The sequence below is a fragment of the Theropithecus gelada genome, chromosome 17, assembly GCF_003255815.1.
Source record: "Theropithecus gelada isolate Dixy chromosome 17, Tgel_1.0, whole genome shotgun sequence".
In the NCBI taxonomy this organism is placed as follows: domain Eukaryota; kingdom Metazoa; phylum Chordata; class Mammalia; order Primates; family Cercopithecidae; genus Theropithecus; species Theropithecus gelada.
The window spans coordinates 64,932,343-64,949,109 of NC_037685.1; the positions used below are offsets into that span (position 1 = coordinate 64,932,343).

The 16,767-nt window shown below is 37.0% G+C and overlaps 1 protein-coding gene across 1 annotated transcript in view; it reads right to left on the reverse strand.

Annotated features, from left to right (window-relative positions):
- Positions 1 to 16,767, reverse strand: part of STARD13 (StAR related lipid transfer domain containing 13) — a 553,154-nt gene that overhangs the window by 322,772 nt on the left and 213,615 nt on the right. Inside the window, exon 5 of the mRNA XM_025364225.1 lies at positions 14,405 to 14,438. Coding sequence (XP_025220010.1) covers positions 14,405 to 14,438 — 34 coding nt within the window. The remainder of the gene's footprint in view (positions 1 to 14,404; positions 14,439 to 16,767) is intronic.

Genomic DNA, 16,767 nt, shown 5'->3' on the forward strand with positions numbered 1-16,767 from the left:
TCTGGCCTAAGCAACACCTGTGAGAAGGGAAGCTCAGGCAGCTAGTGGAGGAAGCAAGGTAAGGTTCCTCTGGCAGCATCCGGGGGCTGTGAGTGGCAATTAGATTTTTTAGAATCTTTAATGGCCAGACAAATTTTCTGGATTTCATCCTGTGGGTAATGAGGAGCCATGGAATTGCTCATCAAAAAAAGGACATAGCAGTAGTGGTAGGCATGTATTTTTACACGTAGAAGTCCAATTCATCGTGTACCTTATTAGGCAGCTCAACTCTACTTTTAAGAAAACTTGCAATGTTACTCAAAATAGACATAGTCTGTCAAGCTGGCCTTTGGTAAATTTTCCAGCAGAGAAAGTGGTTTGCTTCCACAGTTAACAGATGACTTTAAAAAGTGAATTAAAACTTTCTGTGTCTGAAAGTTTGTTAATTTGAGCTGCTGATTGTTACTGAATGACGGACTGATTTTGATGTGAATGTTGGTGCTAAGACTAGATACCAGAAGACTTTAAATCTAATTGAAACTCTGAGAGGATGAACAAAAATTGTAGTCTCACTCTACACAAGAACTTAGTGAAAAGGGAAGCCATTCAAATGGTGTATATGCATTTATTTCATGGTGCCTTCTTTCACAAGTTGAGGAGGCATCAGGAATGCTTTGCCTCTGCCTCCTATTTGGAAAGAGTTTCTTTCAAAGCCACCAACAAGCATAGTGTCCAGCAAGCATTTGAAGTGCCTAGGAACTGTCAGACCTGGCATGCCGAGGTAGGCACCACATAGTTGAAGGAACAGGTAGCAAATGTGTGCTCAGCCCAATCCCAGGAGGGACCGCAATCTTAAGTCATGCTGCTACATTGGTGCCTCGAAGGGCCAGGGTGCTCTTTCTCTCTAAGCCAATGATTTTCAAGGGAGATGCTATGCTTTCTAGAATGCGTGCATTTGGGAAAAAATGAGGAGGTACATTTTTGTTTATTGTAATGATTGGGATCTTCCATTAGAACTTAGTAGCCACTTGTCATATGCTAACAATCCTGAAAACCAGGACTGGATAGTGAAGACTTGCCCTGCGTTCTACATGATTGCCAGATCTACTGCCACATTAGTTATTATCTGAGCTTCTCTGAGACTAGACCCTTATTCTATTTTACATACAGACAGAAAGCAGCTTTTACATGGTTTTAATATATACTCAATTTTCCAGCAATGACAGTACCATGGAAATGGTGGAAAAACTGTGAAGTTTGCTCATAACTTTGTGAAGAGCTGTTCACCATCACAGGACGTGTCACCAAGGATGATGTCATTCATGGTATTGGGACCACCAGTTTAAGACATCAGAAGTAACCTGCATTTGTAATTACTGTAATTGTTGTTTTTATTGTGTCCAAATATATATACATATATTCTCATTTAGCCATTATTTTAGAAAGTTGACTCTGATAGTCTATGTTTAAACCATTTATTTATTTTTGGGTTATCTAGGCTTTTCAATACTACTTCCATAAACTGTACAATTTCTCTACAGCTTCTTGTAGTAAAGCTTCCTTTTCCTAATCCATCCTTATTTTTCTGTGGCCTGTGGAAGAAAATGATCTCTAATGTCTTTACATATGAGACTAACCGTATGCACTGACATGTGGAATTTCAAGAATGCATATATATTTTTGGTGATGCTTTGTTTCTACCCTGTCCTATTTTATAACATGAAATTAATTATTGACATCATACACAAATAAAGCCCCGCTCATTTGCAAGAATATCAGAGTTTCTCATTTTCTCCACGTTGACAGTGACAACTTGTCTTAGCATCTAATCTTGACTTTAATTAAGGTTATGTTCTTCTGCCTTCTATCACACACTTACAAGTCTGCCTGTTATTACTCATCTGAACCCTGGTTTCATTCTAATTCCACCCTTATCTCCACTCTTTCACTTACCTATAACTCTTCTGCCAAATCACTTCTCATATTCTCACTTTTTTTTAATCCAAAACTATTCATTATAAGCACTGGGCTATTTCATTATATCTTCTAATGTGGTCAAGCTGAGCATTATAGACTAAATACATTATCATTTAATTATAAATTATTTATCTTTTATTTATTACACTTGAGACATCATATTGGTTTTTGAAAATATTTGTGTTTGCTCTCTGTCAATTTCCTTTCAGAAGACTAAATTGAGTGTACTCATTTGTTTTAAAACTCTTTATGAAATATGTGTTGTATTAAGGGGTCACAGTACTCCTATTATTATGACAAAACATTCTTCACATTTTCTATCTGAGACAATGGAATGTGTCTTACTCAAGATTACATATAAAGAGTGAGTTTTGACATTTTAGATAAAGTTAGAACACCTTGGCTTCTCCTTCTATTCTCAGTTTATGAACCTGTATTCACCATTAAAATGCTTTGTCATGCATGGTTTGGGTACTCAGTAAATATAACTTTTAGGTAGAGGTGGTTATGAGAGCTCTGTATAGAACTAATTATTATCAATAATAACAATGCAAGTAATAGTTATTATGTATTGATCATGTGCAGGCATCAAAATTAAAAGTTTCCATTTATTATCTCATTTAACACTAATAATTATTATGCCCAATAGGTATGTTGTTATTCATATTAATAGATGAGGCAAATGAGACTTACACAGACAGGTGCCTTGCTCTTAATCACAAGGCTAATTAAGTGACAGGGACCTAGACTCAAACTCAGGCCTATCTATCCCAAATGCCCATATTTTCTGCCTCCAAAAAGAGTGTTAATCAGTTTTGTATTAACAAATAAAAAACATAAAAATAATATTTTGGATTACAGAGGACGGTAGGAGTGCTTTCAATAAATCCATTAAGGAAACCAATAATCCCTGCAAATATTTTAAGTCAAGAGGACTTGACTTAAATAAGTCAAAGGATTTAAGGAGGGAAAGATAACATAACCCACACTGGTGGCACGCCAGTTTTCATGAGCCATGCCACAAAGATATTCCCTTGTTTTCTACTTGAAATTAATTCACCCAATACTGTTTTTCACAAGGGTCAAATCAAACAACAACTTGTGCTGTTCAAAATGGTAGCCAGTAGTTATACATAGGTATTGAGCATTAGAAATGTGGCTAGTCTGTAACATAAAAATAGACACATAGACCAATGGAACAGAACAGAGAACTCAGACATAAATCCATACATTTATAGCCAACTCTGCTTTGACAAAGGCACTAGGAACATACAATGGGGAAAAAGAGCCTCTTCAATGAATGGTTCTGGGAAAACTGGATATACACATACAGAAGAATAAAACTAGACTGTTATCTATCATTATATACACAGAATGACTTAATATGGATTAAAGACTTACATGTAAGACCCCAAAACAACAAAACCGCTAAATGAAAACACAGGGAAAATCTTCATGTCATTGGTCTATGCAAGGATTTTTTTGATAAAACCTCAAAAGTGTGGGCAACAAAACAAATATAGAAATTAGATTACACCAAACCAAAAAGTTTGTGCACAGTAGAGGAAACCGCAGAGCAAAAAGACAACACGCAGAATTAGAGAATACATTGGCAAACTATGCATCTGATAAGATGTTAATGTTAAAAATATAAAAGGAACTCAAAAAACTCAACAACAATGAAAACTCCGATTAAAAAATGGACGAAAGACGTGAAGAGATATTTCTCAAAAGAAGACATACAAATGGCCGACAGACATGTGAAAAAATGCTTAACATTGCTAACCATTAGAGAGGTGAAAATAAAAAACCATCTCATCCCAATTAAAATGTCTTTTATCAAAAACACAGCAATACATCAGTTGAAAAGCTTCTGCACAGCAAAGGATACAATTAACAAAGTGAAGACACAATCTACAGAATGGGAGAAAATATTTGCAAACTATCCCTCTGATAAGGGATTAATAACCAGAATAGATAATTATTAGAAGCTTATTAGGAGCCCAAACAACTCTATAGGAAAAAATTGAATAATCTGATCAAAAAATGGGCAAAAGATTTGAATAGACATTTCGCAAAAGGAGACATGTAAACGGCAAGCAGGCATATGAAAAGGTGCTCAACCTCATTGCTCATCAGACAAATGCAAATCAAAACTACAAAGAGCTATCATCTCACCCGAGTTAAAATGGCTTATATCCAAAAGACAGGCAATAACAAATGCTGGCGTGAATGTGGAGCAAAGAGAACCCTTGTGCACTGCTGATGGGAATGTAAACTAGTACAACAGCTATGGAAAACAGTTTGGAAGTTTCTCAAAAAACTAAAAATTGAGCTACCAGGTGATCCAGCAATCCCACTGCTGGATATAAACCCAAAAGAAAGGAAATCAGTGCATCAAAGAGATACACACACTCCTGTGTTTGTCGCAGCACTATTTACAATAGCTAAAATTTGGAAGCAACCTAAGTGTCCATCTACAGATGGATGGATAAAGAAAATGTGGTACAGCGCTGGGCGCGGTGGCTCATGCCTATACTTCCAGCACTTTGGGAGGCTGAGGCGGGCGGATCACGAGGTCAGGAGATCAAGACCATCCTGGCTAACACTGTGAAACCCTGTCTCTACTAAAAATACAAAAAATTAGCTGGCCATGGTGGCAGTGAGCCAAGATTGTGCCACTGCACTCCAGCCTGGGTGACAGAGCAAGACTCTGTCTCGAAAAAAAAAAACCGAAAGAAAATGTGGTACATACACACAATGGAGAACTATTCAGTCATAAAAAATAATGAGATCTTGCCATTTGCAGCAACATGGATGGAACGGGAGATCATTATGTTAAGTGAAATAAGCCAGGTACAGAAAGACAAACGTTCCATGTTCTCACTATTTGTGGGATCTAAAACTCAAAACGATTGAACTTGTGGACATAGGCAGTAGAAGGATGGTTACCAGAGGCTGGCAAGGGTAGCAGGGTGCTGGCAGGGGAGGAAATGAGGATGATAAATGGATACAAAAAAATAGGAAGAATGAATGAGCGCTACTATTTGATAGCGCCACAGGGTGTGCCATAATAACTTAACTGTATATTTGTAGTCAATACTAACTTAATTGTACATTTTAAAATGAAAAGTAATTTGATTGTTTGTAACTCAAAGGATAAATTCTTGAGGGGATGGACACCCCATTCTCCATGATGTGCTTATTTCACATTGCATGCCTGTATCAAAATATCTCATGTACCTCATAAATATATACACATACTATGTACCCTGAAAAATTAAAATACGTTTTTAAAAGACAGGCAACAATAACAGATGCTGGCAAGGATGTGGAGAAAGTAGAATTTGTGTATAAGGTTGGAAATGTAAGTTAGTACACTATGGGGAACAGCATGGAGGTTCCTCAAAAACCTAAAAATAGAGCTACCATATGATCCATCAATTCCACCACTGGATATATATCCAAAAGAATGGAAATCAATATGTTGACAAGATATCTGCACTCTCATGTTTATTACAGCACTATTCACATAGCCAAAATATGGAATCAACCTAAGTGCCCTTCAATGGATAAATGGATAAAGAAATGTGGCACATATACACAATGGAATATAATTCAGTCATAAAAAAAAATCCTGTCATTTGCAGTAACATAGGTGGAACTGGAGGTCACTTAAACTATTAGTTTAAGTTTTATTAATGAAACTATTAGTTTAAGTGAAAAAACCCAAGCACAGAAAGACAAATATTGAATGTTCTCACTCATGTGGGAGCTAAAAAAGTGGATTTCATGAAGACAGAGAATAGACTGGTGATTATCAGAGGCCACGAAGGATAGAAGGGAGGTGGAGATGAAAAGAAGTTGATTAGCTGGGTGCAGTGGCTCACGCCTGTAATCCCAGCACTTTGGGAGGCTGAGGTGGGCAAATCACGAGGTCAAGAGATCAAGACCATCCTGGCCAACATGTTGAAACCCCGTCTCTACTAAAAATACAAAAATTAACTGGGCATGGTGGCATGCACCTGTAGTCCCAGCTCCTCGGGAGGCTGAGGCAGGAGAATTGCTTGAACCCAGGAGGCGGAGGATGCAATGAGCTGAGATCATGCCACTGCACTCCAGCCTGGTGACAGAACAAGAATCCATCAAAAAAAAAAGAAAAAAGAAAAAAAAAAGAAAAAAAGTTGATTAATGGGTACAAATACAGAGTTAGATAGAAGAAATAAATAAGACCTACTGTTCTAGATTAGTAGGGTGGCTATAGTTTACAATAAACTATTCTATATTTCAAAATAGCTAGAAGAGAATAATTTGGATATTTCTAGCATAGAGACAAGACAAATAATTAAGGTCATGGATATTCCAATTATTCTATTTGTTCTTTACAAATTATACTAATGCATTAAATTATCACGTGTATATAACACGGAACTGTGTATTATCTATTATGCATCGATAAAACATTAATAAAAAATGTGGCTAGTCTGAATTAAGATGTGCTGTAAGTGTAAAATACACGCCAGATTTTTAATAATTATTATAAAAAAGAATACAAAATCTCAATAATTTTTATTTCAATTACATGTTAAAATGGTATTTTAGAGATACTGGGCTAAATAAAATGTTATTAAAATTATTTTCACCTTTATTAATGAAACTTATAGATAATTTTAAATTACATATTTGGCTCACATTATATTTCTATTAGATGGCATTGTTATGGAATATATGTCTTTGAAAATAACTATGCTTAAAATTAAATCATGGGAAATATTTAATCAATATCAATACCCAATACTAGAGTGCTAGAAAATGTATTTTATTAAAGCTTTGGTCTTAGTTTTTGCCTACCAGTTAATAGATGTGCAAAATTTGACACACCATTTAAAATCTATTAACCTCAGTTTCTGTAAAATCAAGATAATAGTTATATTGCTTACCTCACAGGGTTGTCATAAATATAAATAATTATTTCATTCATTCAAAAAATATATCAAAGGTCTAAGAGGTGGTGGGCCAGGGATACTGAGAACATAAGCTGTTGTACCTTCCCCCATGGGGCTTACTATCGAAATTACAGAATGTTACAGGGGCAATGATAGAACTGTTACAAAGTATCCTGTGACTGGCACTCTGCTTAGAGATCAAGGGAAAGTTCAGCAGAGGACTTGGCGTCTGATCCGGCCCCGTGAACCTGAATCAGAGTCAACCAGGTAGAGAAGTCAAGGAACACCTTGTCTTCAAGTCTCTAAGGTATAAAAGAGCAGGATACGCTCAAGGAAAAATAGGGGTGGTTAAGGTATTGGGAAGTAAAGGAGGAGAGGTAGTGCCTTGCCTGCAGTATGGATGGCTCTGGTTAGAAGGTTCTGATGCTGGGAGAGAGAGGAGAAAAGAGGACCCACAGTCACTCACGAGCTTTTGCTGATGGTGTCTATATTCTAATATAATTTTGGAATCTTTCTTTTCTTCTTAGAGAAAAGATGTTAGGAAAAGTTAGAAATACAAATTAATAGGATTTAATAGAATAGTATTCAATAATTAATTTCTAGAAAAATTATGTGGAGTGATTTTTTTTTAACATCTGTTCAGCTCTTTAGGTTAGACCAGTGCCTTACAAAAGGGTCCACATTCTCAACAGGACAATTGCACGGTTGCCTGGGGGAAGGGACAGCTTCACAAAACAACCTAAGCCTGTAAGAAGTCATTTACATCTACCAGTATTTCCAAAGACTGAATTAGTTGCCAGAGATTAATGTATTTCAAAGTTATCTGTAGCAATACTGCAGTCAGTATGATAGGTGATTTAAAATTTTCTATGGTACTATATTTATTTATATGAAAATCACAATGAAGATAATGGGGTATGAATAGTACTTTCAAGATTATATGTTTGCACATAACATACTTATAAAAGGCATTTTCAGAAGCAAAAATTATGGCTGCTTTTTAATGTTTGTATTTTCTTTAATGCACTTTTTACAGAGATTGCTGTTTCAAGAACAATAAAAATAAACATTAACTAGTCTCAAAACGATTTAGAAGATGTGGGCATACTATAGAATCTAAAAAATGAAATAATGCTTTATTTTCACCGTTACATTTATATTACTTAATAAAACAATATGCCATAAATAAAAGTAGAGAGACCCATTTTTTTAAACCTCAAACAGTAAGATAAAACCATGCTATTGAATAGACAATTTTTATTGTTTTCCTTTCAAATCATGGAACAAATGAGAAGATTAAAAGGATATTTTTCAGCAAAAGTCTAGTATTTACAACAAATGGCTTTGAACAACAAAATAAATTGATACTTCCGTGCTTCTGATTGAAGAAATTATTGATGATACTAAGGAAGGATTCTTTTAACAAGATAATATTCTTTCTCTGTTGCCAACAAAGTTCCTACTAAGTATTGTAATTACTTTCTGCTTTTCTGCTTTCTGGTCATAATCTCATTTTTTCAAGGTCCCCCATCCTCTAGAAGAACTGCTCCTATCCCCTGGAAGACCACAAAAGGGAGAAACCAATAACTGCTTTGTCTTTAGTTAGAATTTGTTCAAGTCTAGCTTCCTTCAAATACTCTCTAGAAGCAACAGCAGCAACAATCTCATTACATAGGGTTCCAGACGAAAATGTGAATCAGGCAGTTTTAAAACACAAGAAAGAATCACCACGAATCACCTCGCAAGAGTCAACAGTGGGCCAGGGCCACATCCTCCTGTTACGTAACATTCTGCTTTCTATCTGCATATATGGAGGGGCTGCTTCAGTATGATTACCATATTATGTCTCTGCTAAAACAGAGATCACACCTCTTGTGTTCTTTAGTTTTGTTTTTCAGAGGTTATTCTCTTGTAAACACTGAATATTTACAAGGAACATTCAAAGGAGGGTTCATTAACTATAATCATAAAAATAATGTTTCCTTGATTTTAAAAACATGGCCTGTGTCCCTGTCATGCTGACCCTCTGAGTAACAGGAGAAATATCATAGAAAATGGCTGTGTGTTTGCCCCCTCTGTGTATTTCCTTATTCTCTTCCCCCATTTGTGATGAGTTCCTTCAGAGAAGGCATTGTTTTTCTTCTATGCATTCTTTGTAATGAATCGCAGTGCCCACTCAATAAATTTACGAATCCAGTACACACAGTAGTAGAAGTTGGTGGATGGACAAGCAGTAGCACCTCAGTCAATAGTCAGCCCTCCATAATATTCTTTGGAGAGTATTTGTTTAGTGAAAGGTACACAGTCTTAGAAATCAAATAAGAGGCCAGGCACAGTGGTTCACGCCTGCAATCCCAACACTTTAGGAGGCCAGGAGTTCACTTGAGGTCAGGAGTTCAAGACCAGCCTGGCCAACATGGTGAAACCCCATCTCTACTAAAAGTTCAAAAATTATCCAGGCATGGTGGCGTGCACCTGTAATCCCAGCTACCTGGGAGGCTGAGGTAGGAGAATTGCTTGAACCCAGGAGGCAGAGGTTGCAGTGAACCTAGATAACGGCACGGCACTCCAGCCTGGATGATAGAGCAAGACTCCGTCTCAAAAAAAAAAAAAAAAAAAAGAAAAAGAAAAAGAAATCAAACAGAACCAGATTTAAGTTCCAACTTAAGACAATCATTGAGCAATTTAATTTTGACCCTTACTGTTTTATACACATAAAGTGAGGACAATACTTCCAATGATATAGTGTTGTTTTGAGGACTGATTTAATGAATATACATAAAGAATGTCAATGTCTCATAATGCTTTCTTGGCTCATGAAAGCTCTCAGTCAATACGGATCTGTATTCCTCTAATATCTTGGACTTAATTCTCTTTAAACTGGGGTATTTGGCAATGTGCAAAGAGGGCCGCAAAGCCACCAGATAAACATGAGATCTTCCTGCTGCATATACTTTTCTTGGTGGCACTTAACTTTATTATATAAAATCTATTGTTTAGGGGTTCATTTAGTCAGCAAATGTTTTTCAGCACCTGTTGTATGGCAGCAGTCTATTGGAAGCAAGGGATAAAATAGTGAACAAGACAGGGACCTTCTAGTCTATTGGAAAGGAAGGAAGGAAGGAGGGAGGGAGAAAGGGAAGGAAGGAAGGAAGGAAGGAAGGAAGGAAGGAAGGAAGGAAGGAAGGAAGGAAGGGAGGGGGGGAGGGAGGGAGGGAGGAAGGAAGGAAACTATAAGTTCTGACAAGTGCTCTGAAGAAACGGAGATTGCAGCCATAGAAACTAGTTGGGGAAGGAGTCAACCTCTTTAGCTAGAGTGAGCAGAGAAGGATTTTTAAAACAGGTGGCATTTAGGCTTTAAGAGAAGGAGACAGCCAAGCTGAGTTAGGGGACAGCAATGCAAAAGTCACCTGAAATCTTAAGGCCAAACATAAATTTCATATTTGTTAGTTGGGCAGCTTCCTTGACTTCCCTGCTACTCAAGGCTCTTCAGCAGATGTTTGGGGCACTTTGCCCAGGAGAAGTCCATGGATTCCACTGTGAGAGGTAGGAATGGTGGATTGAAAACACTCTCCTTTTCCCTATCTGTATTTAAGTTGGCAGCTTGCAAGGGCTATAACTAAGTACTCAGAATAACTTTCAAGGGAATAAGCTGATACATCTCAAATATGGAGGGAAAGATTGTATTTTAACTAGATTTATAAAGCTCCTAAGCTTTATGTGGCACTTGCATCAAGATAGAGATTCCCACTAATTAAAATCAAATAAAACTAAAGTTCTTCTTGGCACACTTTGATGCTTTCTTTTTGCCTCATGTGGTTGTATTACTACAGAATGGTAATTGTCTGTATGTATAGTCATAGGAAATCACAATTTAAAAATCTTACTAAATTACTGTAAATTTCACGAAATGGTTATAAATTTACTTTTTTAAAGGCTCTGGTTTCACCGGAAAAATCTAGAGGGAGAGTTTAATTTAGTCAAGCTTCTTGAAGGAGGGATAATTTTATCTCACTTTATCTTTGTATTGCTAATGTCTTGCACAGTGCAAGGAACATAGTAATGTTCAACAGATACTTAATTAACTAAATTGAAGTTATAATTTCATATTGGAATTGATAAAGGGTACCAAAAATCTGTTGGGCTCAGATATTTGTCACTACAATTAAATTCTAGTGAAACAGAAGAATAGGTACACTCCATATATTACATGATTTTCTTCATAATAATTGGATTTGGCTAGTACTTTTGATTTCCTACATACTCTATACTTCTAACTCTTGTGAAATTCTGTTCCTGACAGATCCTTCATATTCTTGATAATGTGCCTAACAAAACGCCATAACACAATGAAGCTGAGAAGGCGAGAAGTAATTATAGCTCTTGGAGGAAGGATGAATAGCTATGTCCATGAAGCCTCTTTTGAAACTGTTCTAAGAGGAATTGTCCCTATTGCCCTAATGAAATTACTCAGAGAAAAAAAAATATGATTTCTTCAGATGTGATTTTATTTTCCTTAGGTTTTAAAATTGTTTTCTAAACCAAAGAAATTTTTTTTACAATCTTTAAATGAACAGTATGTTGCACACATAGAATGATACATCAATGTGAGATTCAAACATTCTTGACAGTGAACAACACTGTAATTTGGCTTTAGTCTCCTATTCACACATTTAAAGAAATGATAACACATACAATGAGAAGAGCAATTAAAAAACAAATTAAGTCAACCACCACTACTTGGGTTAATTTTATAGTATGTGTATATTTATGTATATATTTACTCTTCAGAAATAAATTAACTTTTCATTCCATTAAGCAAACTATATTACAATATATAACATTCATTTCTATTGCGAATTTTTATCTAATAAAGACCACAGCATACTAGGCATAAACTGGGAGGAAATATTCCACTGTTGCTGTAGTAGATGTTTCTTTCATCACTAGGCTGAGATCTTTTCATCCCGGTGGACAGCTTAAACTGCTTAGAAAAGAGTGGCATTCTCTTTTGATCTGTGGTGAAAGCAGTAACGACTGGCCTTTAAACCACCTTATTGTGCCTGTGCTTTTCTGCTGGAATCTCTTTTACTTTGGGTTTCACATTTACCCCGATCAGTGACTGAGACCAGAGGAAAATGTGAATCAGGCAGTTTTAAAACACAAGAAAGAATCACCAGGAATCACCTCGCAAGGGTCAATAGTGGGTCAGGGTGACATCCTCATGCTACGTCACATTCCACCTTCCATCTTTATATATGGAGGGGCCGCTTCAGTCTGACTACCATATTCTATTTCTGCTAAAATAGAGCAAAGCTCTTGGACACTCCAATTAAGAAGCAACGATGGAAAGTCAAATTAGGAACGAAGGCAGTTGACTTTAAGATTTACAAACAGCAGGAAGGAATGAGCATCAAAAGTTTAAATTATTAATAATTTAATTTGAAAGATGAAGTTAAAAAAGGCAGGACTGTAATGAAAAAACACAGACTTATGGACTGTTTTGTATCTACAGGGAAATTGGAATTAGGCTTCTATAATTCTCCTTTGATTTATGTGTTCAGAAAAATTGTTCTCAGATATCCTTCACCAATATTTCCTTCCCCCCGAGTGCTTTCCATAAATATTTATGTGAAAATTGATTTGACTCTCTTCTAGATTTTCTGGCCTGCTTGCCTGTTCGATTTTTTTCCCCTGCCAAAATGAAACACTGAACGACAGAGTGGTTAAACAGCTACATATTCAGGCTGTAGTAGACTGAACTCTCATGCGCGATACCTGAAGACCCACAGGTAAGCTCCACGTCCGATCTAGGACTATGATACCACTTCAGAGCCTCCATGGCTGAACTTCCTCACAGAGATTTACTTTGTTAGAAATGTACTTGTCATTTCCACCCAGAAGTTAACTACGGTTGTTTCTTACTTTCTTGATTGTAGCTTTTACATGGTGAAAAAATATTCCTTTGCTATAATAAGTTGAATGTGCTTATGAAATGAAGAAAATAGACCTATCATTCTAGTTATCAAATCTCCAGGGGAAATACTTTGTTTGTCTAAAAGCTGCTCATTAGTGTAAATCCCTTTTTTGGTCATTTCTGGAGTGAAGCACATTCTTTGCTGATGTAAATGCAGTGTCAACTCCTTGAATTCAAGTTGGAATTTCAACAAGACAGACGAAGCACAGAGATTCTACTTATGTCATAATTTACTATTTGGCCACATTCATATGATTTTAAAAGAGGTCTGTGCTTATTTCCCACTTAGCTGCCAGGTGGTTCAGGGTTTTATATAGTGAAGTCCCAAATATAAAAGTGGTAATGGACAAAAATTATACACATTTGATGCTACAAGCATTTCTCAGAATGGCTAGAACAAATTCTGCCTCGTTGTTTGGTTGGACAGCTGATAGGCCCAGCACACTCACTAAAGACATTTTCCTGAGAAAATTCTAGCCAGTCATTCTTGCCAGAAGGCCCAGTGTAAAGGCCTCCTTGCAAATCTCCCCAAGAGTTGGAAGAACAGCAGATGACTATATCCCAGAGATCCAATGCTCATCCTAAGCACAAATGAAGCTGAGATCTTGGGTGTCTGAATAATGAACTGAAACTGGTTCTCAACAGATTATAGAAAAGTGAGTATATAAAAATGGAAATAATGCTGGCAACAATGCAGATAAGGGTAGCATCACACTATTGCTTTTAGAGGCATTATTTGACAAGAGACTTCAAAATCGGGGTTTAAAGATGTAAACTCAGAGAAAAGTGTTAGCTTTCAAGTCCAGCAATACACTATCTACAGGATATGAAGAATACACACAGTGGAATCACACAAAGGGCTTTGAAGGGGTTCCTTTCTATGTATAAGTATGTAAATGACCGTATGAAGTGAAGACTGATATGGAGATTTCGGAATGTCGTATCCATAATGACTGTTCAAATGAAAAGTACAACAACAGCTGCTAAAGAGTTGGTAAGATGTGGTGATTCAAGAGTGGTTAGCTGTTAGTTTACATAGTCATTAAAATAAGAAATTCCACAAATAAAGCTGTCAAGTATTCAGATTTATACAGAACATTTCCAAATACAAAAGCTATACAAATAAATCACTACCCTCATATATGCCTTATTTTCGAGAGGCCTTACCTTCTAAGCAGATGTGTCAGTAAAGGTGCAATCTTTTACTTAATTCCTGCTTAACTTATAAGATACATTTCAAGATAAAGACTGGTTATGCAAAGCAATTTCTTTCTGTGTAAAACCAACCTTACAAAATGGAGATAAACTCGGCAGCATGGCTGCATGAGGACTAGAGAAAACCCAACGAACTTTTCCAGTTTTCAAAATGCAGGTCATATTCTGATTTAACATCATACTGTATCCATCAGCTTTGCATCCATGATTCAACGACACTTATGGCATGTTTAAATTTATAGGGATGAGGCAAAGCTCTCCAAACAACTTTTATACATAAACAGGAAAACATTTTCTCAGGGAGACTTACCCGCTCTTTCTTTGGGTCTCTTATCGGAGAGCACCTGTAAAAAAAAAAAAAAAAAAAAAAAAAAAAACAAACAGTATCACTCTTAATATCTCAAAATTATACCACTTTTGTCAAGAATATTGAGTTTGAGATAAAAAATAAGATTGTAAAATTAGAACCAAATGGCCTCCAGAAATGAAAATAAAATGCCAACTGAGGCATGAAGATTGAATGATTTTAGGAACCACACAAATCATCAGGAATCATAAAAGTCATCAAAATACTCATTCATGGGGAAGATGCATTACATTTATTTTTCTCTGACTTAAGTAAAGATTTATACAATACAGGCCTTGTGCAGTGGCTCATGTCTGTAATCCCAGCAATTCGCAGGCCTAGGTGGAAGTTCCAGGCTTAAGCTGAGTTTGAGACCAGACTGGGCAACATAGCGAGACACCCTGCTCTACAAAAAATTTTTAAAATTAGCCGAGCATGGTGGCATGTGCCTGCAGTCGCAGCTACTTGAAAGGCTGAGGTGGGAGGATCTCTTGAGCCTGGGAGACAGAGGTTGCAGTGAACCGTGATTGTGTCACTGCACTCCAGCCTGGGCGACAGAACGAGGGAAAAAAGATTTACATGATACCATGTGTCTATTTAGTAACTGAGAAGAAGACTAAAGTCTAGTTTTTATCCACTGCTCCGGGACCCTGGTGCCACCAACAGTCTCCTCAGTGCTAAACCCAGGCCCTGCCTCACTGTGTCTCTCAGTGACATCATAGGCCCTGTGATGACTACTCCTCCCTTCCGAAACTTTATCCTTCTAGCCTTCTGAATCCCATGCTGTCCTTGCTGTCTTTTCTACCCCTCTGCTTGTTCCTTATCATTTTCATGGTAGACTCTCCTTTTGTCATATGCTTGTCTTATATGTTGATTTCATTTACTTTAGTTTTATTTTGTTTTGTTAGGGATGGGTCCTGGCCCTTCTTCTCTTCTCACTTTGTACCTGCTTCCAGGGTGATCTCATCTACTTTCTATCCATATTCTGATAACCTTCAGATTTAGATCTCCAACTTAGGGGTCTTTCCTTAAGCTCCCGGAAAACAGAGCAAATTTTTTTTTTTTTTTTTTTTTTTTAAAGATAGAGTCTCACTCTGTCACCCAGGGCCAGGCTGGTCTCGAACTCCTGACCTCAAGTGATCTGCCCACCTCGGCCTCTCAAAGTGCTGGGATTATAGGCATGAGCTACAGTGACTGACCATGAGCAAACTGTTGATTGCACATTTGCATTTGGACATTTCACATCAGATACCTCAAACTCCGTGTCCAAAACTCAACATCCTCTCCTCCCCTCCCCTCCTCCTCCACCTCCTTGTCCACACACACCTACAGATCCCCTTTCTGTGTTCCCTCTGTCTTGGTGAATAGTGTTTCCATCTACCTGTTTGTTCAAATCAGAAACTCAAAGATCACCCTTGACTCCTTCCTGTCCTCACTGAATCCTGCTGAAGCCTACTTCCAAATGTTGCTTGAATCCATCTGCTTCTTTTCATCCCTGCTGCCACCTCCTGGGCAACATTCAGGTAATACGTAGAAAACTGCAATAGTTTCTTAACTTCTTAGTCCAATTCTAGTCTTATTTCTCTCCAACCTATTCTCAGCCAGTGTGATTGCTTCAAAAACAGTGTGATCACTTCCATCTTCTTAAAATCCTTCAATGATTCGCCATTACTCTAAGAATAAATACAGTTGTGTGGTTAAGATCATATGTTTAGCAATCAGAAAGACAGTTGCTAGCTGTAGACCTTAAAAAAGTGATCACATTTCTCTAAGCCTCATTTCCTCATCAGTAAAATGGGGTTGCTTTGAGGAGTAAGTACAAAAATTCAGGGGATGTCCTGAGCCCCACGTGTAGCAGAGAAAAGGTATACAATACATATTGGTTGATTATTCTGAAGGAAATTCTGAAAAACAGATGCTTATGTTTATTAACTTTTCCAAAGTATCAGGTAAACAGTACTCTACAAGGGTCAGTCAGGAAAGAGGCAAAATGATGACGCAGTTAAAGCTTTGTCCTTGATACCGCAGTTCCTTCCCATCCCATTGTTTGTGTCTCTCGTTATATTCTATGCCTGTGCTTATACTTGCCCCAGGAAAAAGCAAATCCACAAAAGAGTTGATGAGTGACAATAAGATCCACTTTTCCCAAGGATATTCACATATTAAAGGGACATCATTTGACAATAAACACCAATAAATGAACCTGTAATGGTGCAACTTCAGACATCTGTGACACACAGAAGGGAAAAGATCCCTCCATATTTTTAAACTAGTATCAGTGGTTCTGACTTGGTCTGGAAGCAAATATATTTAATGACTATTTGACC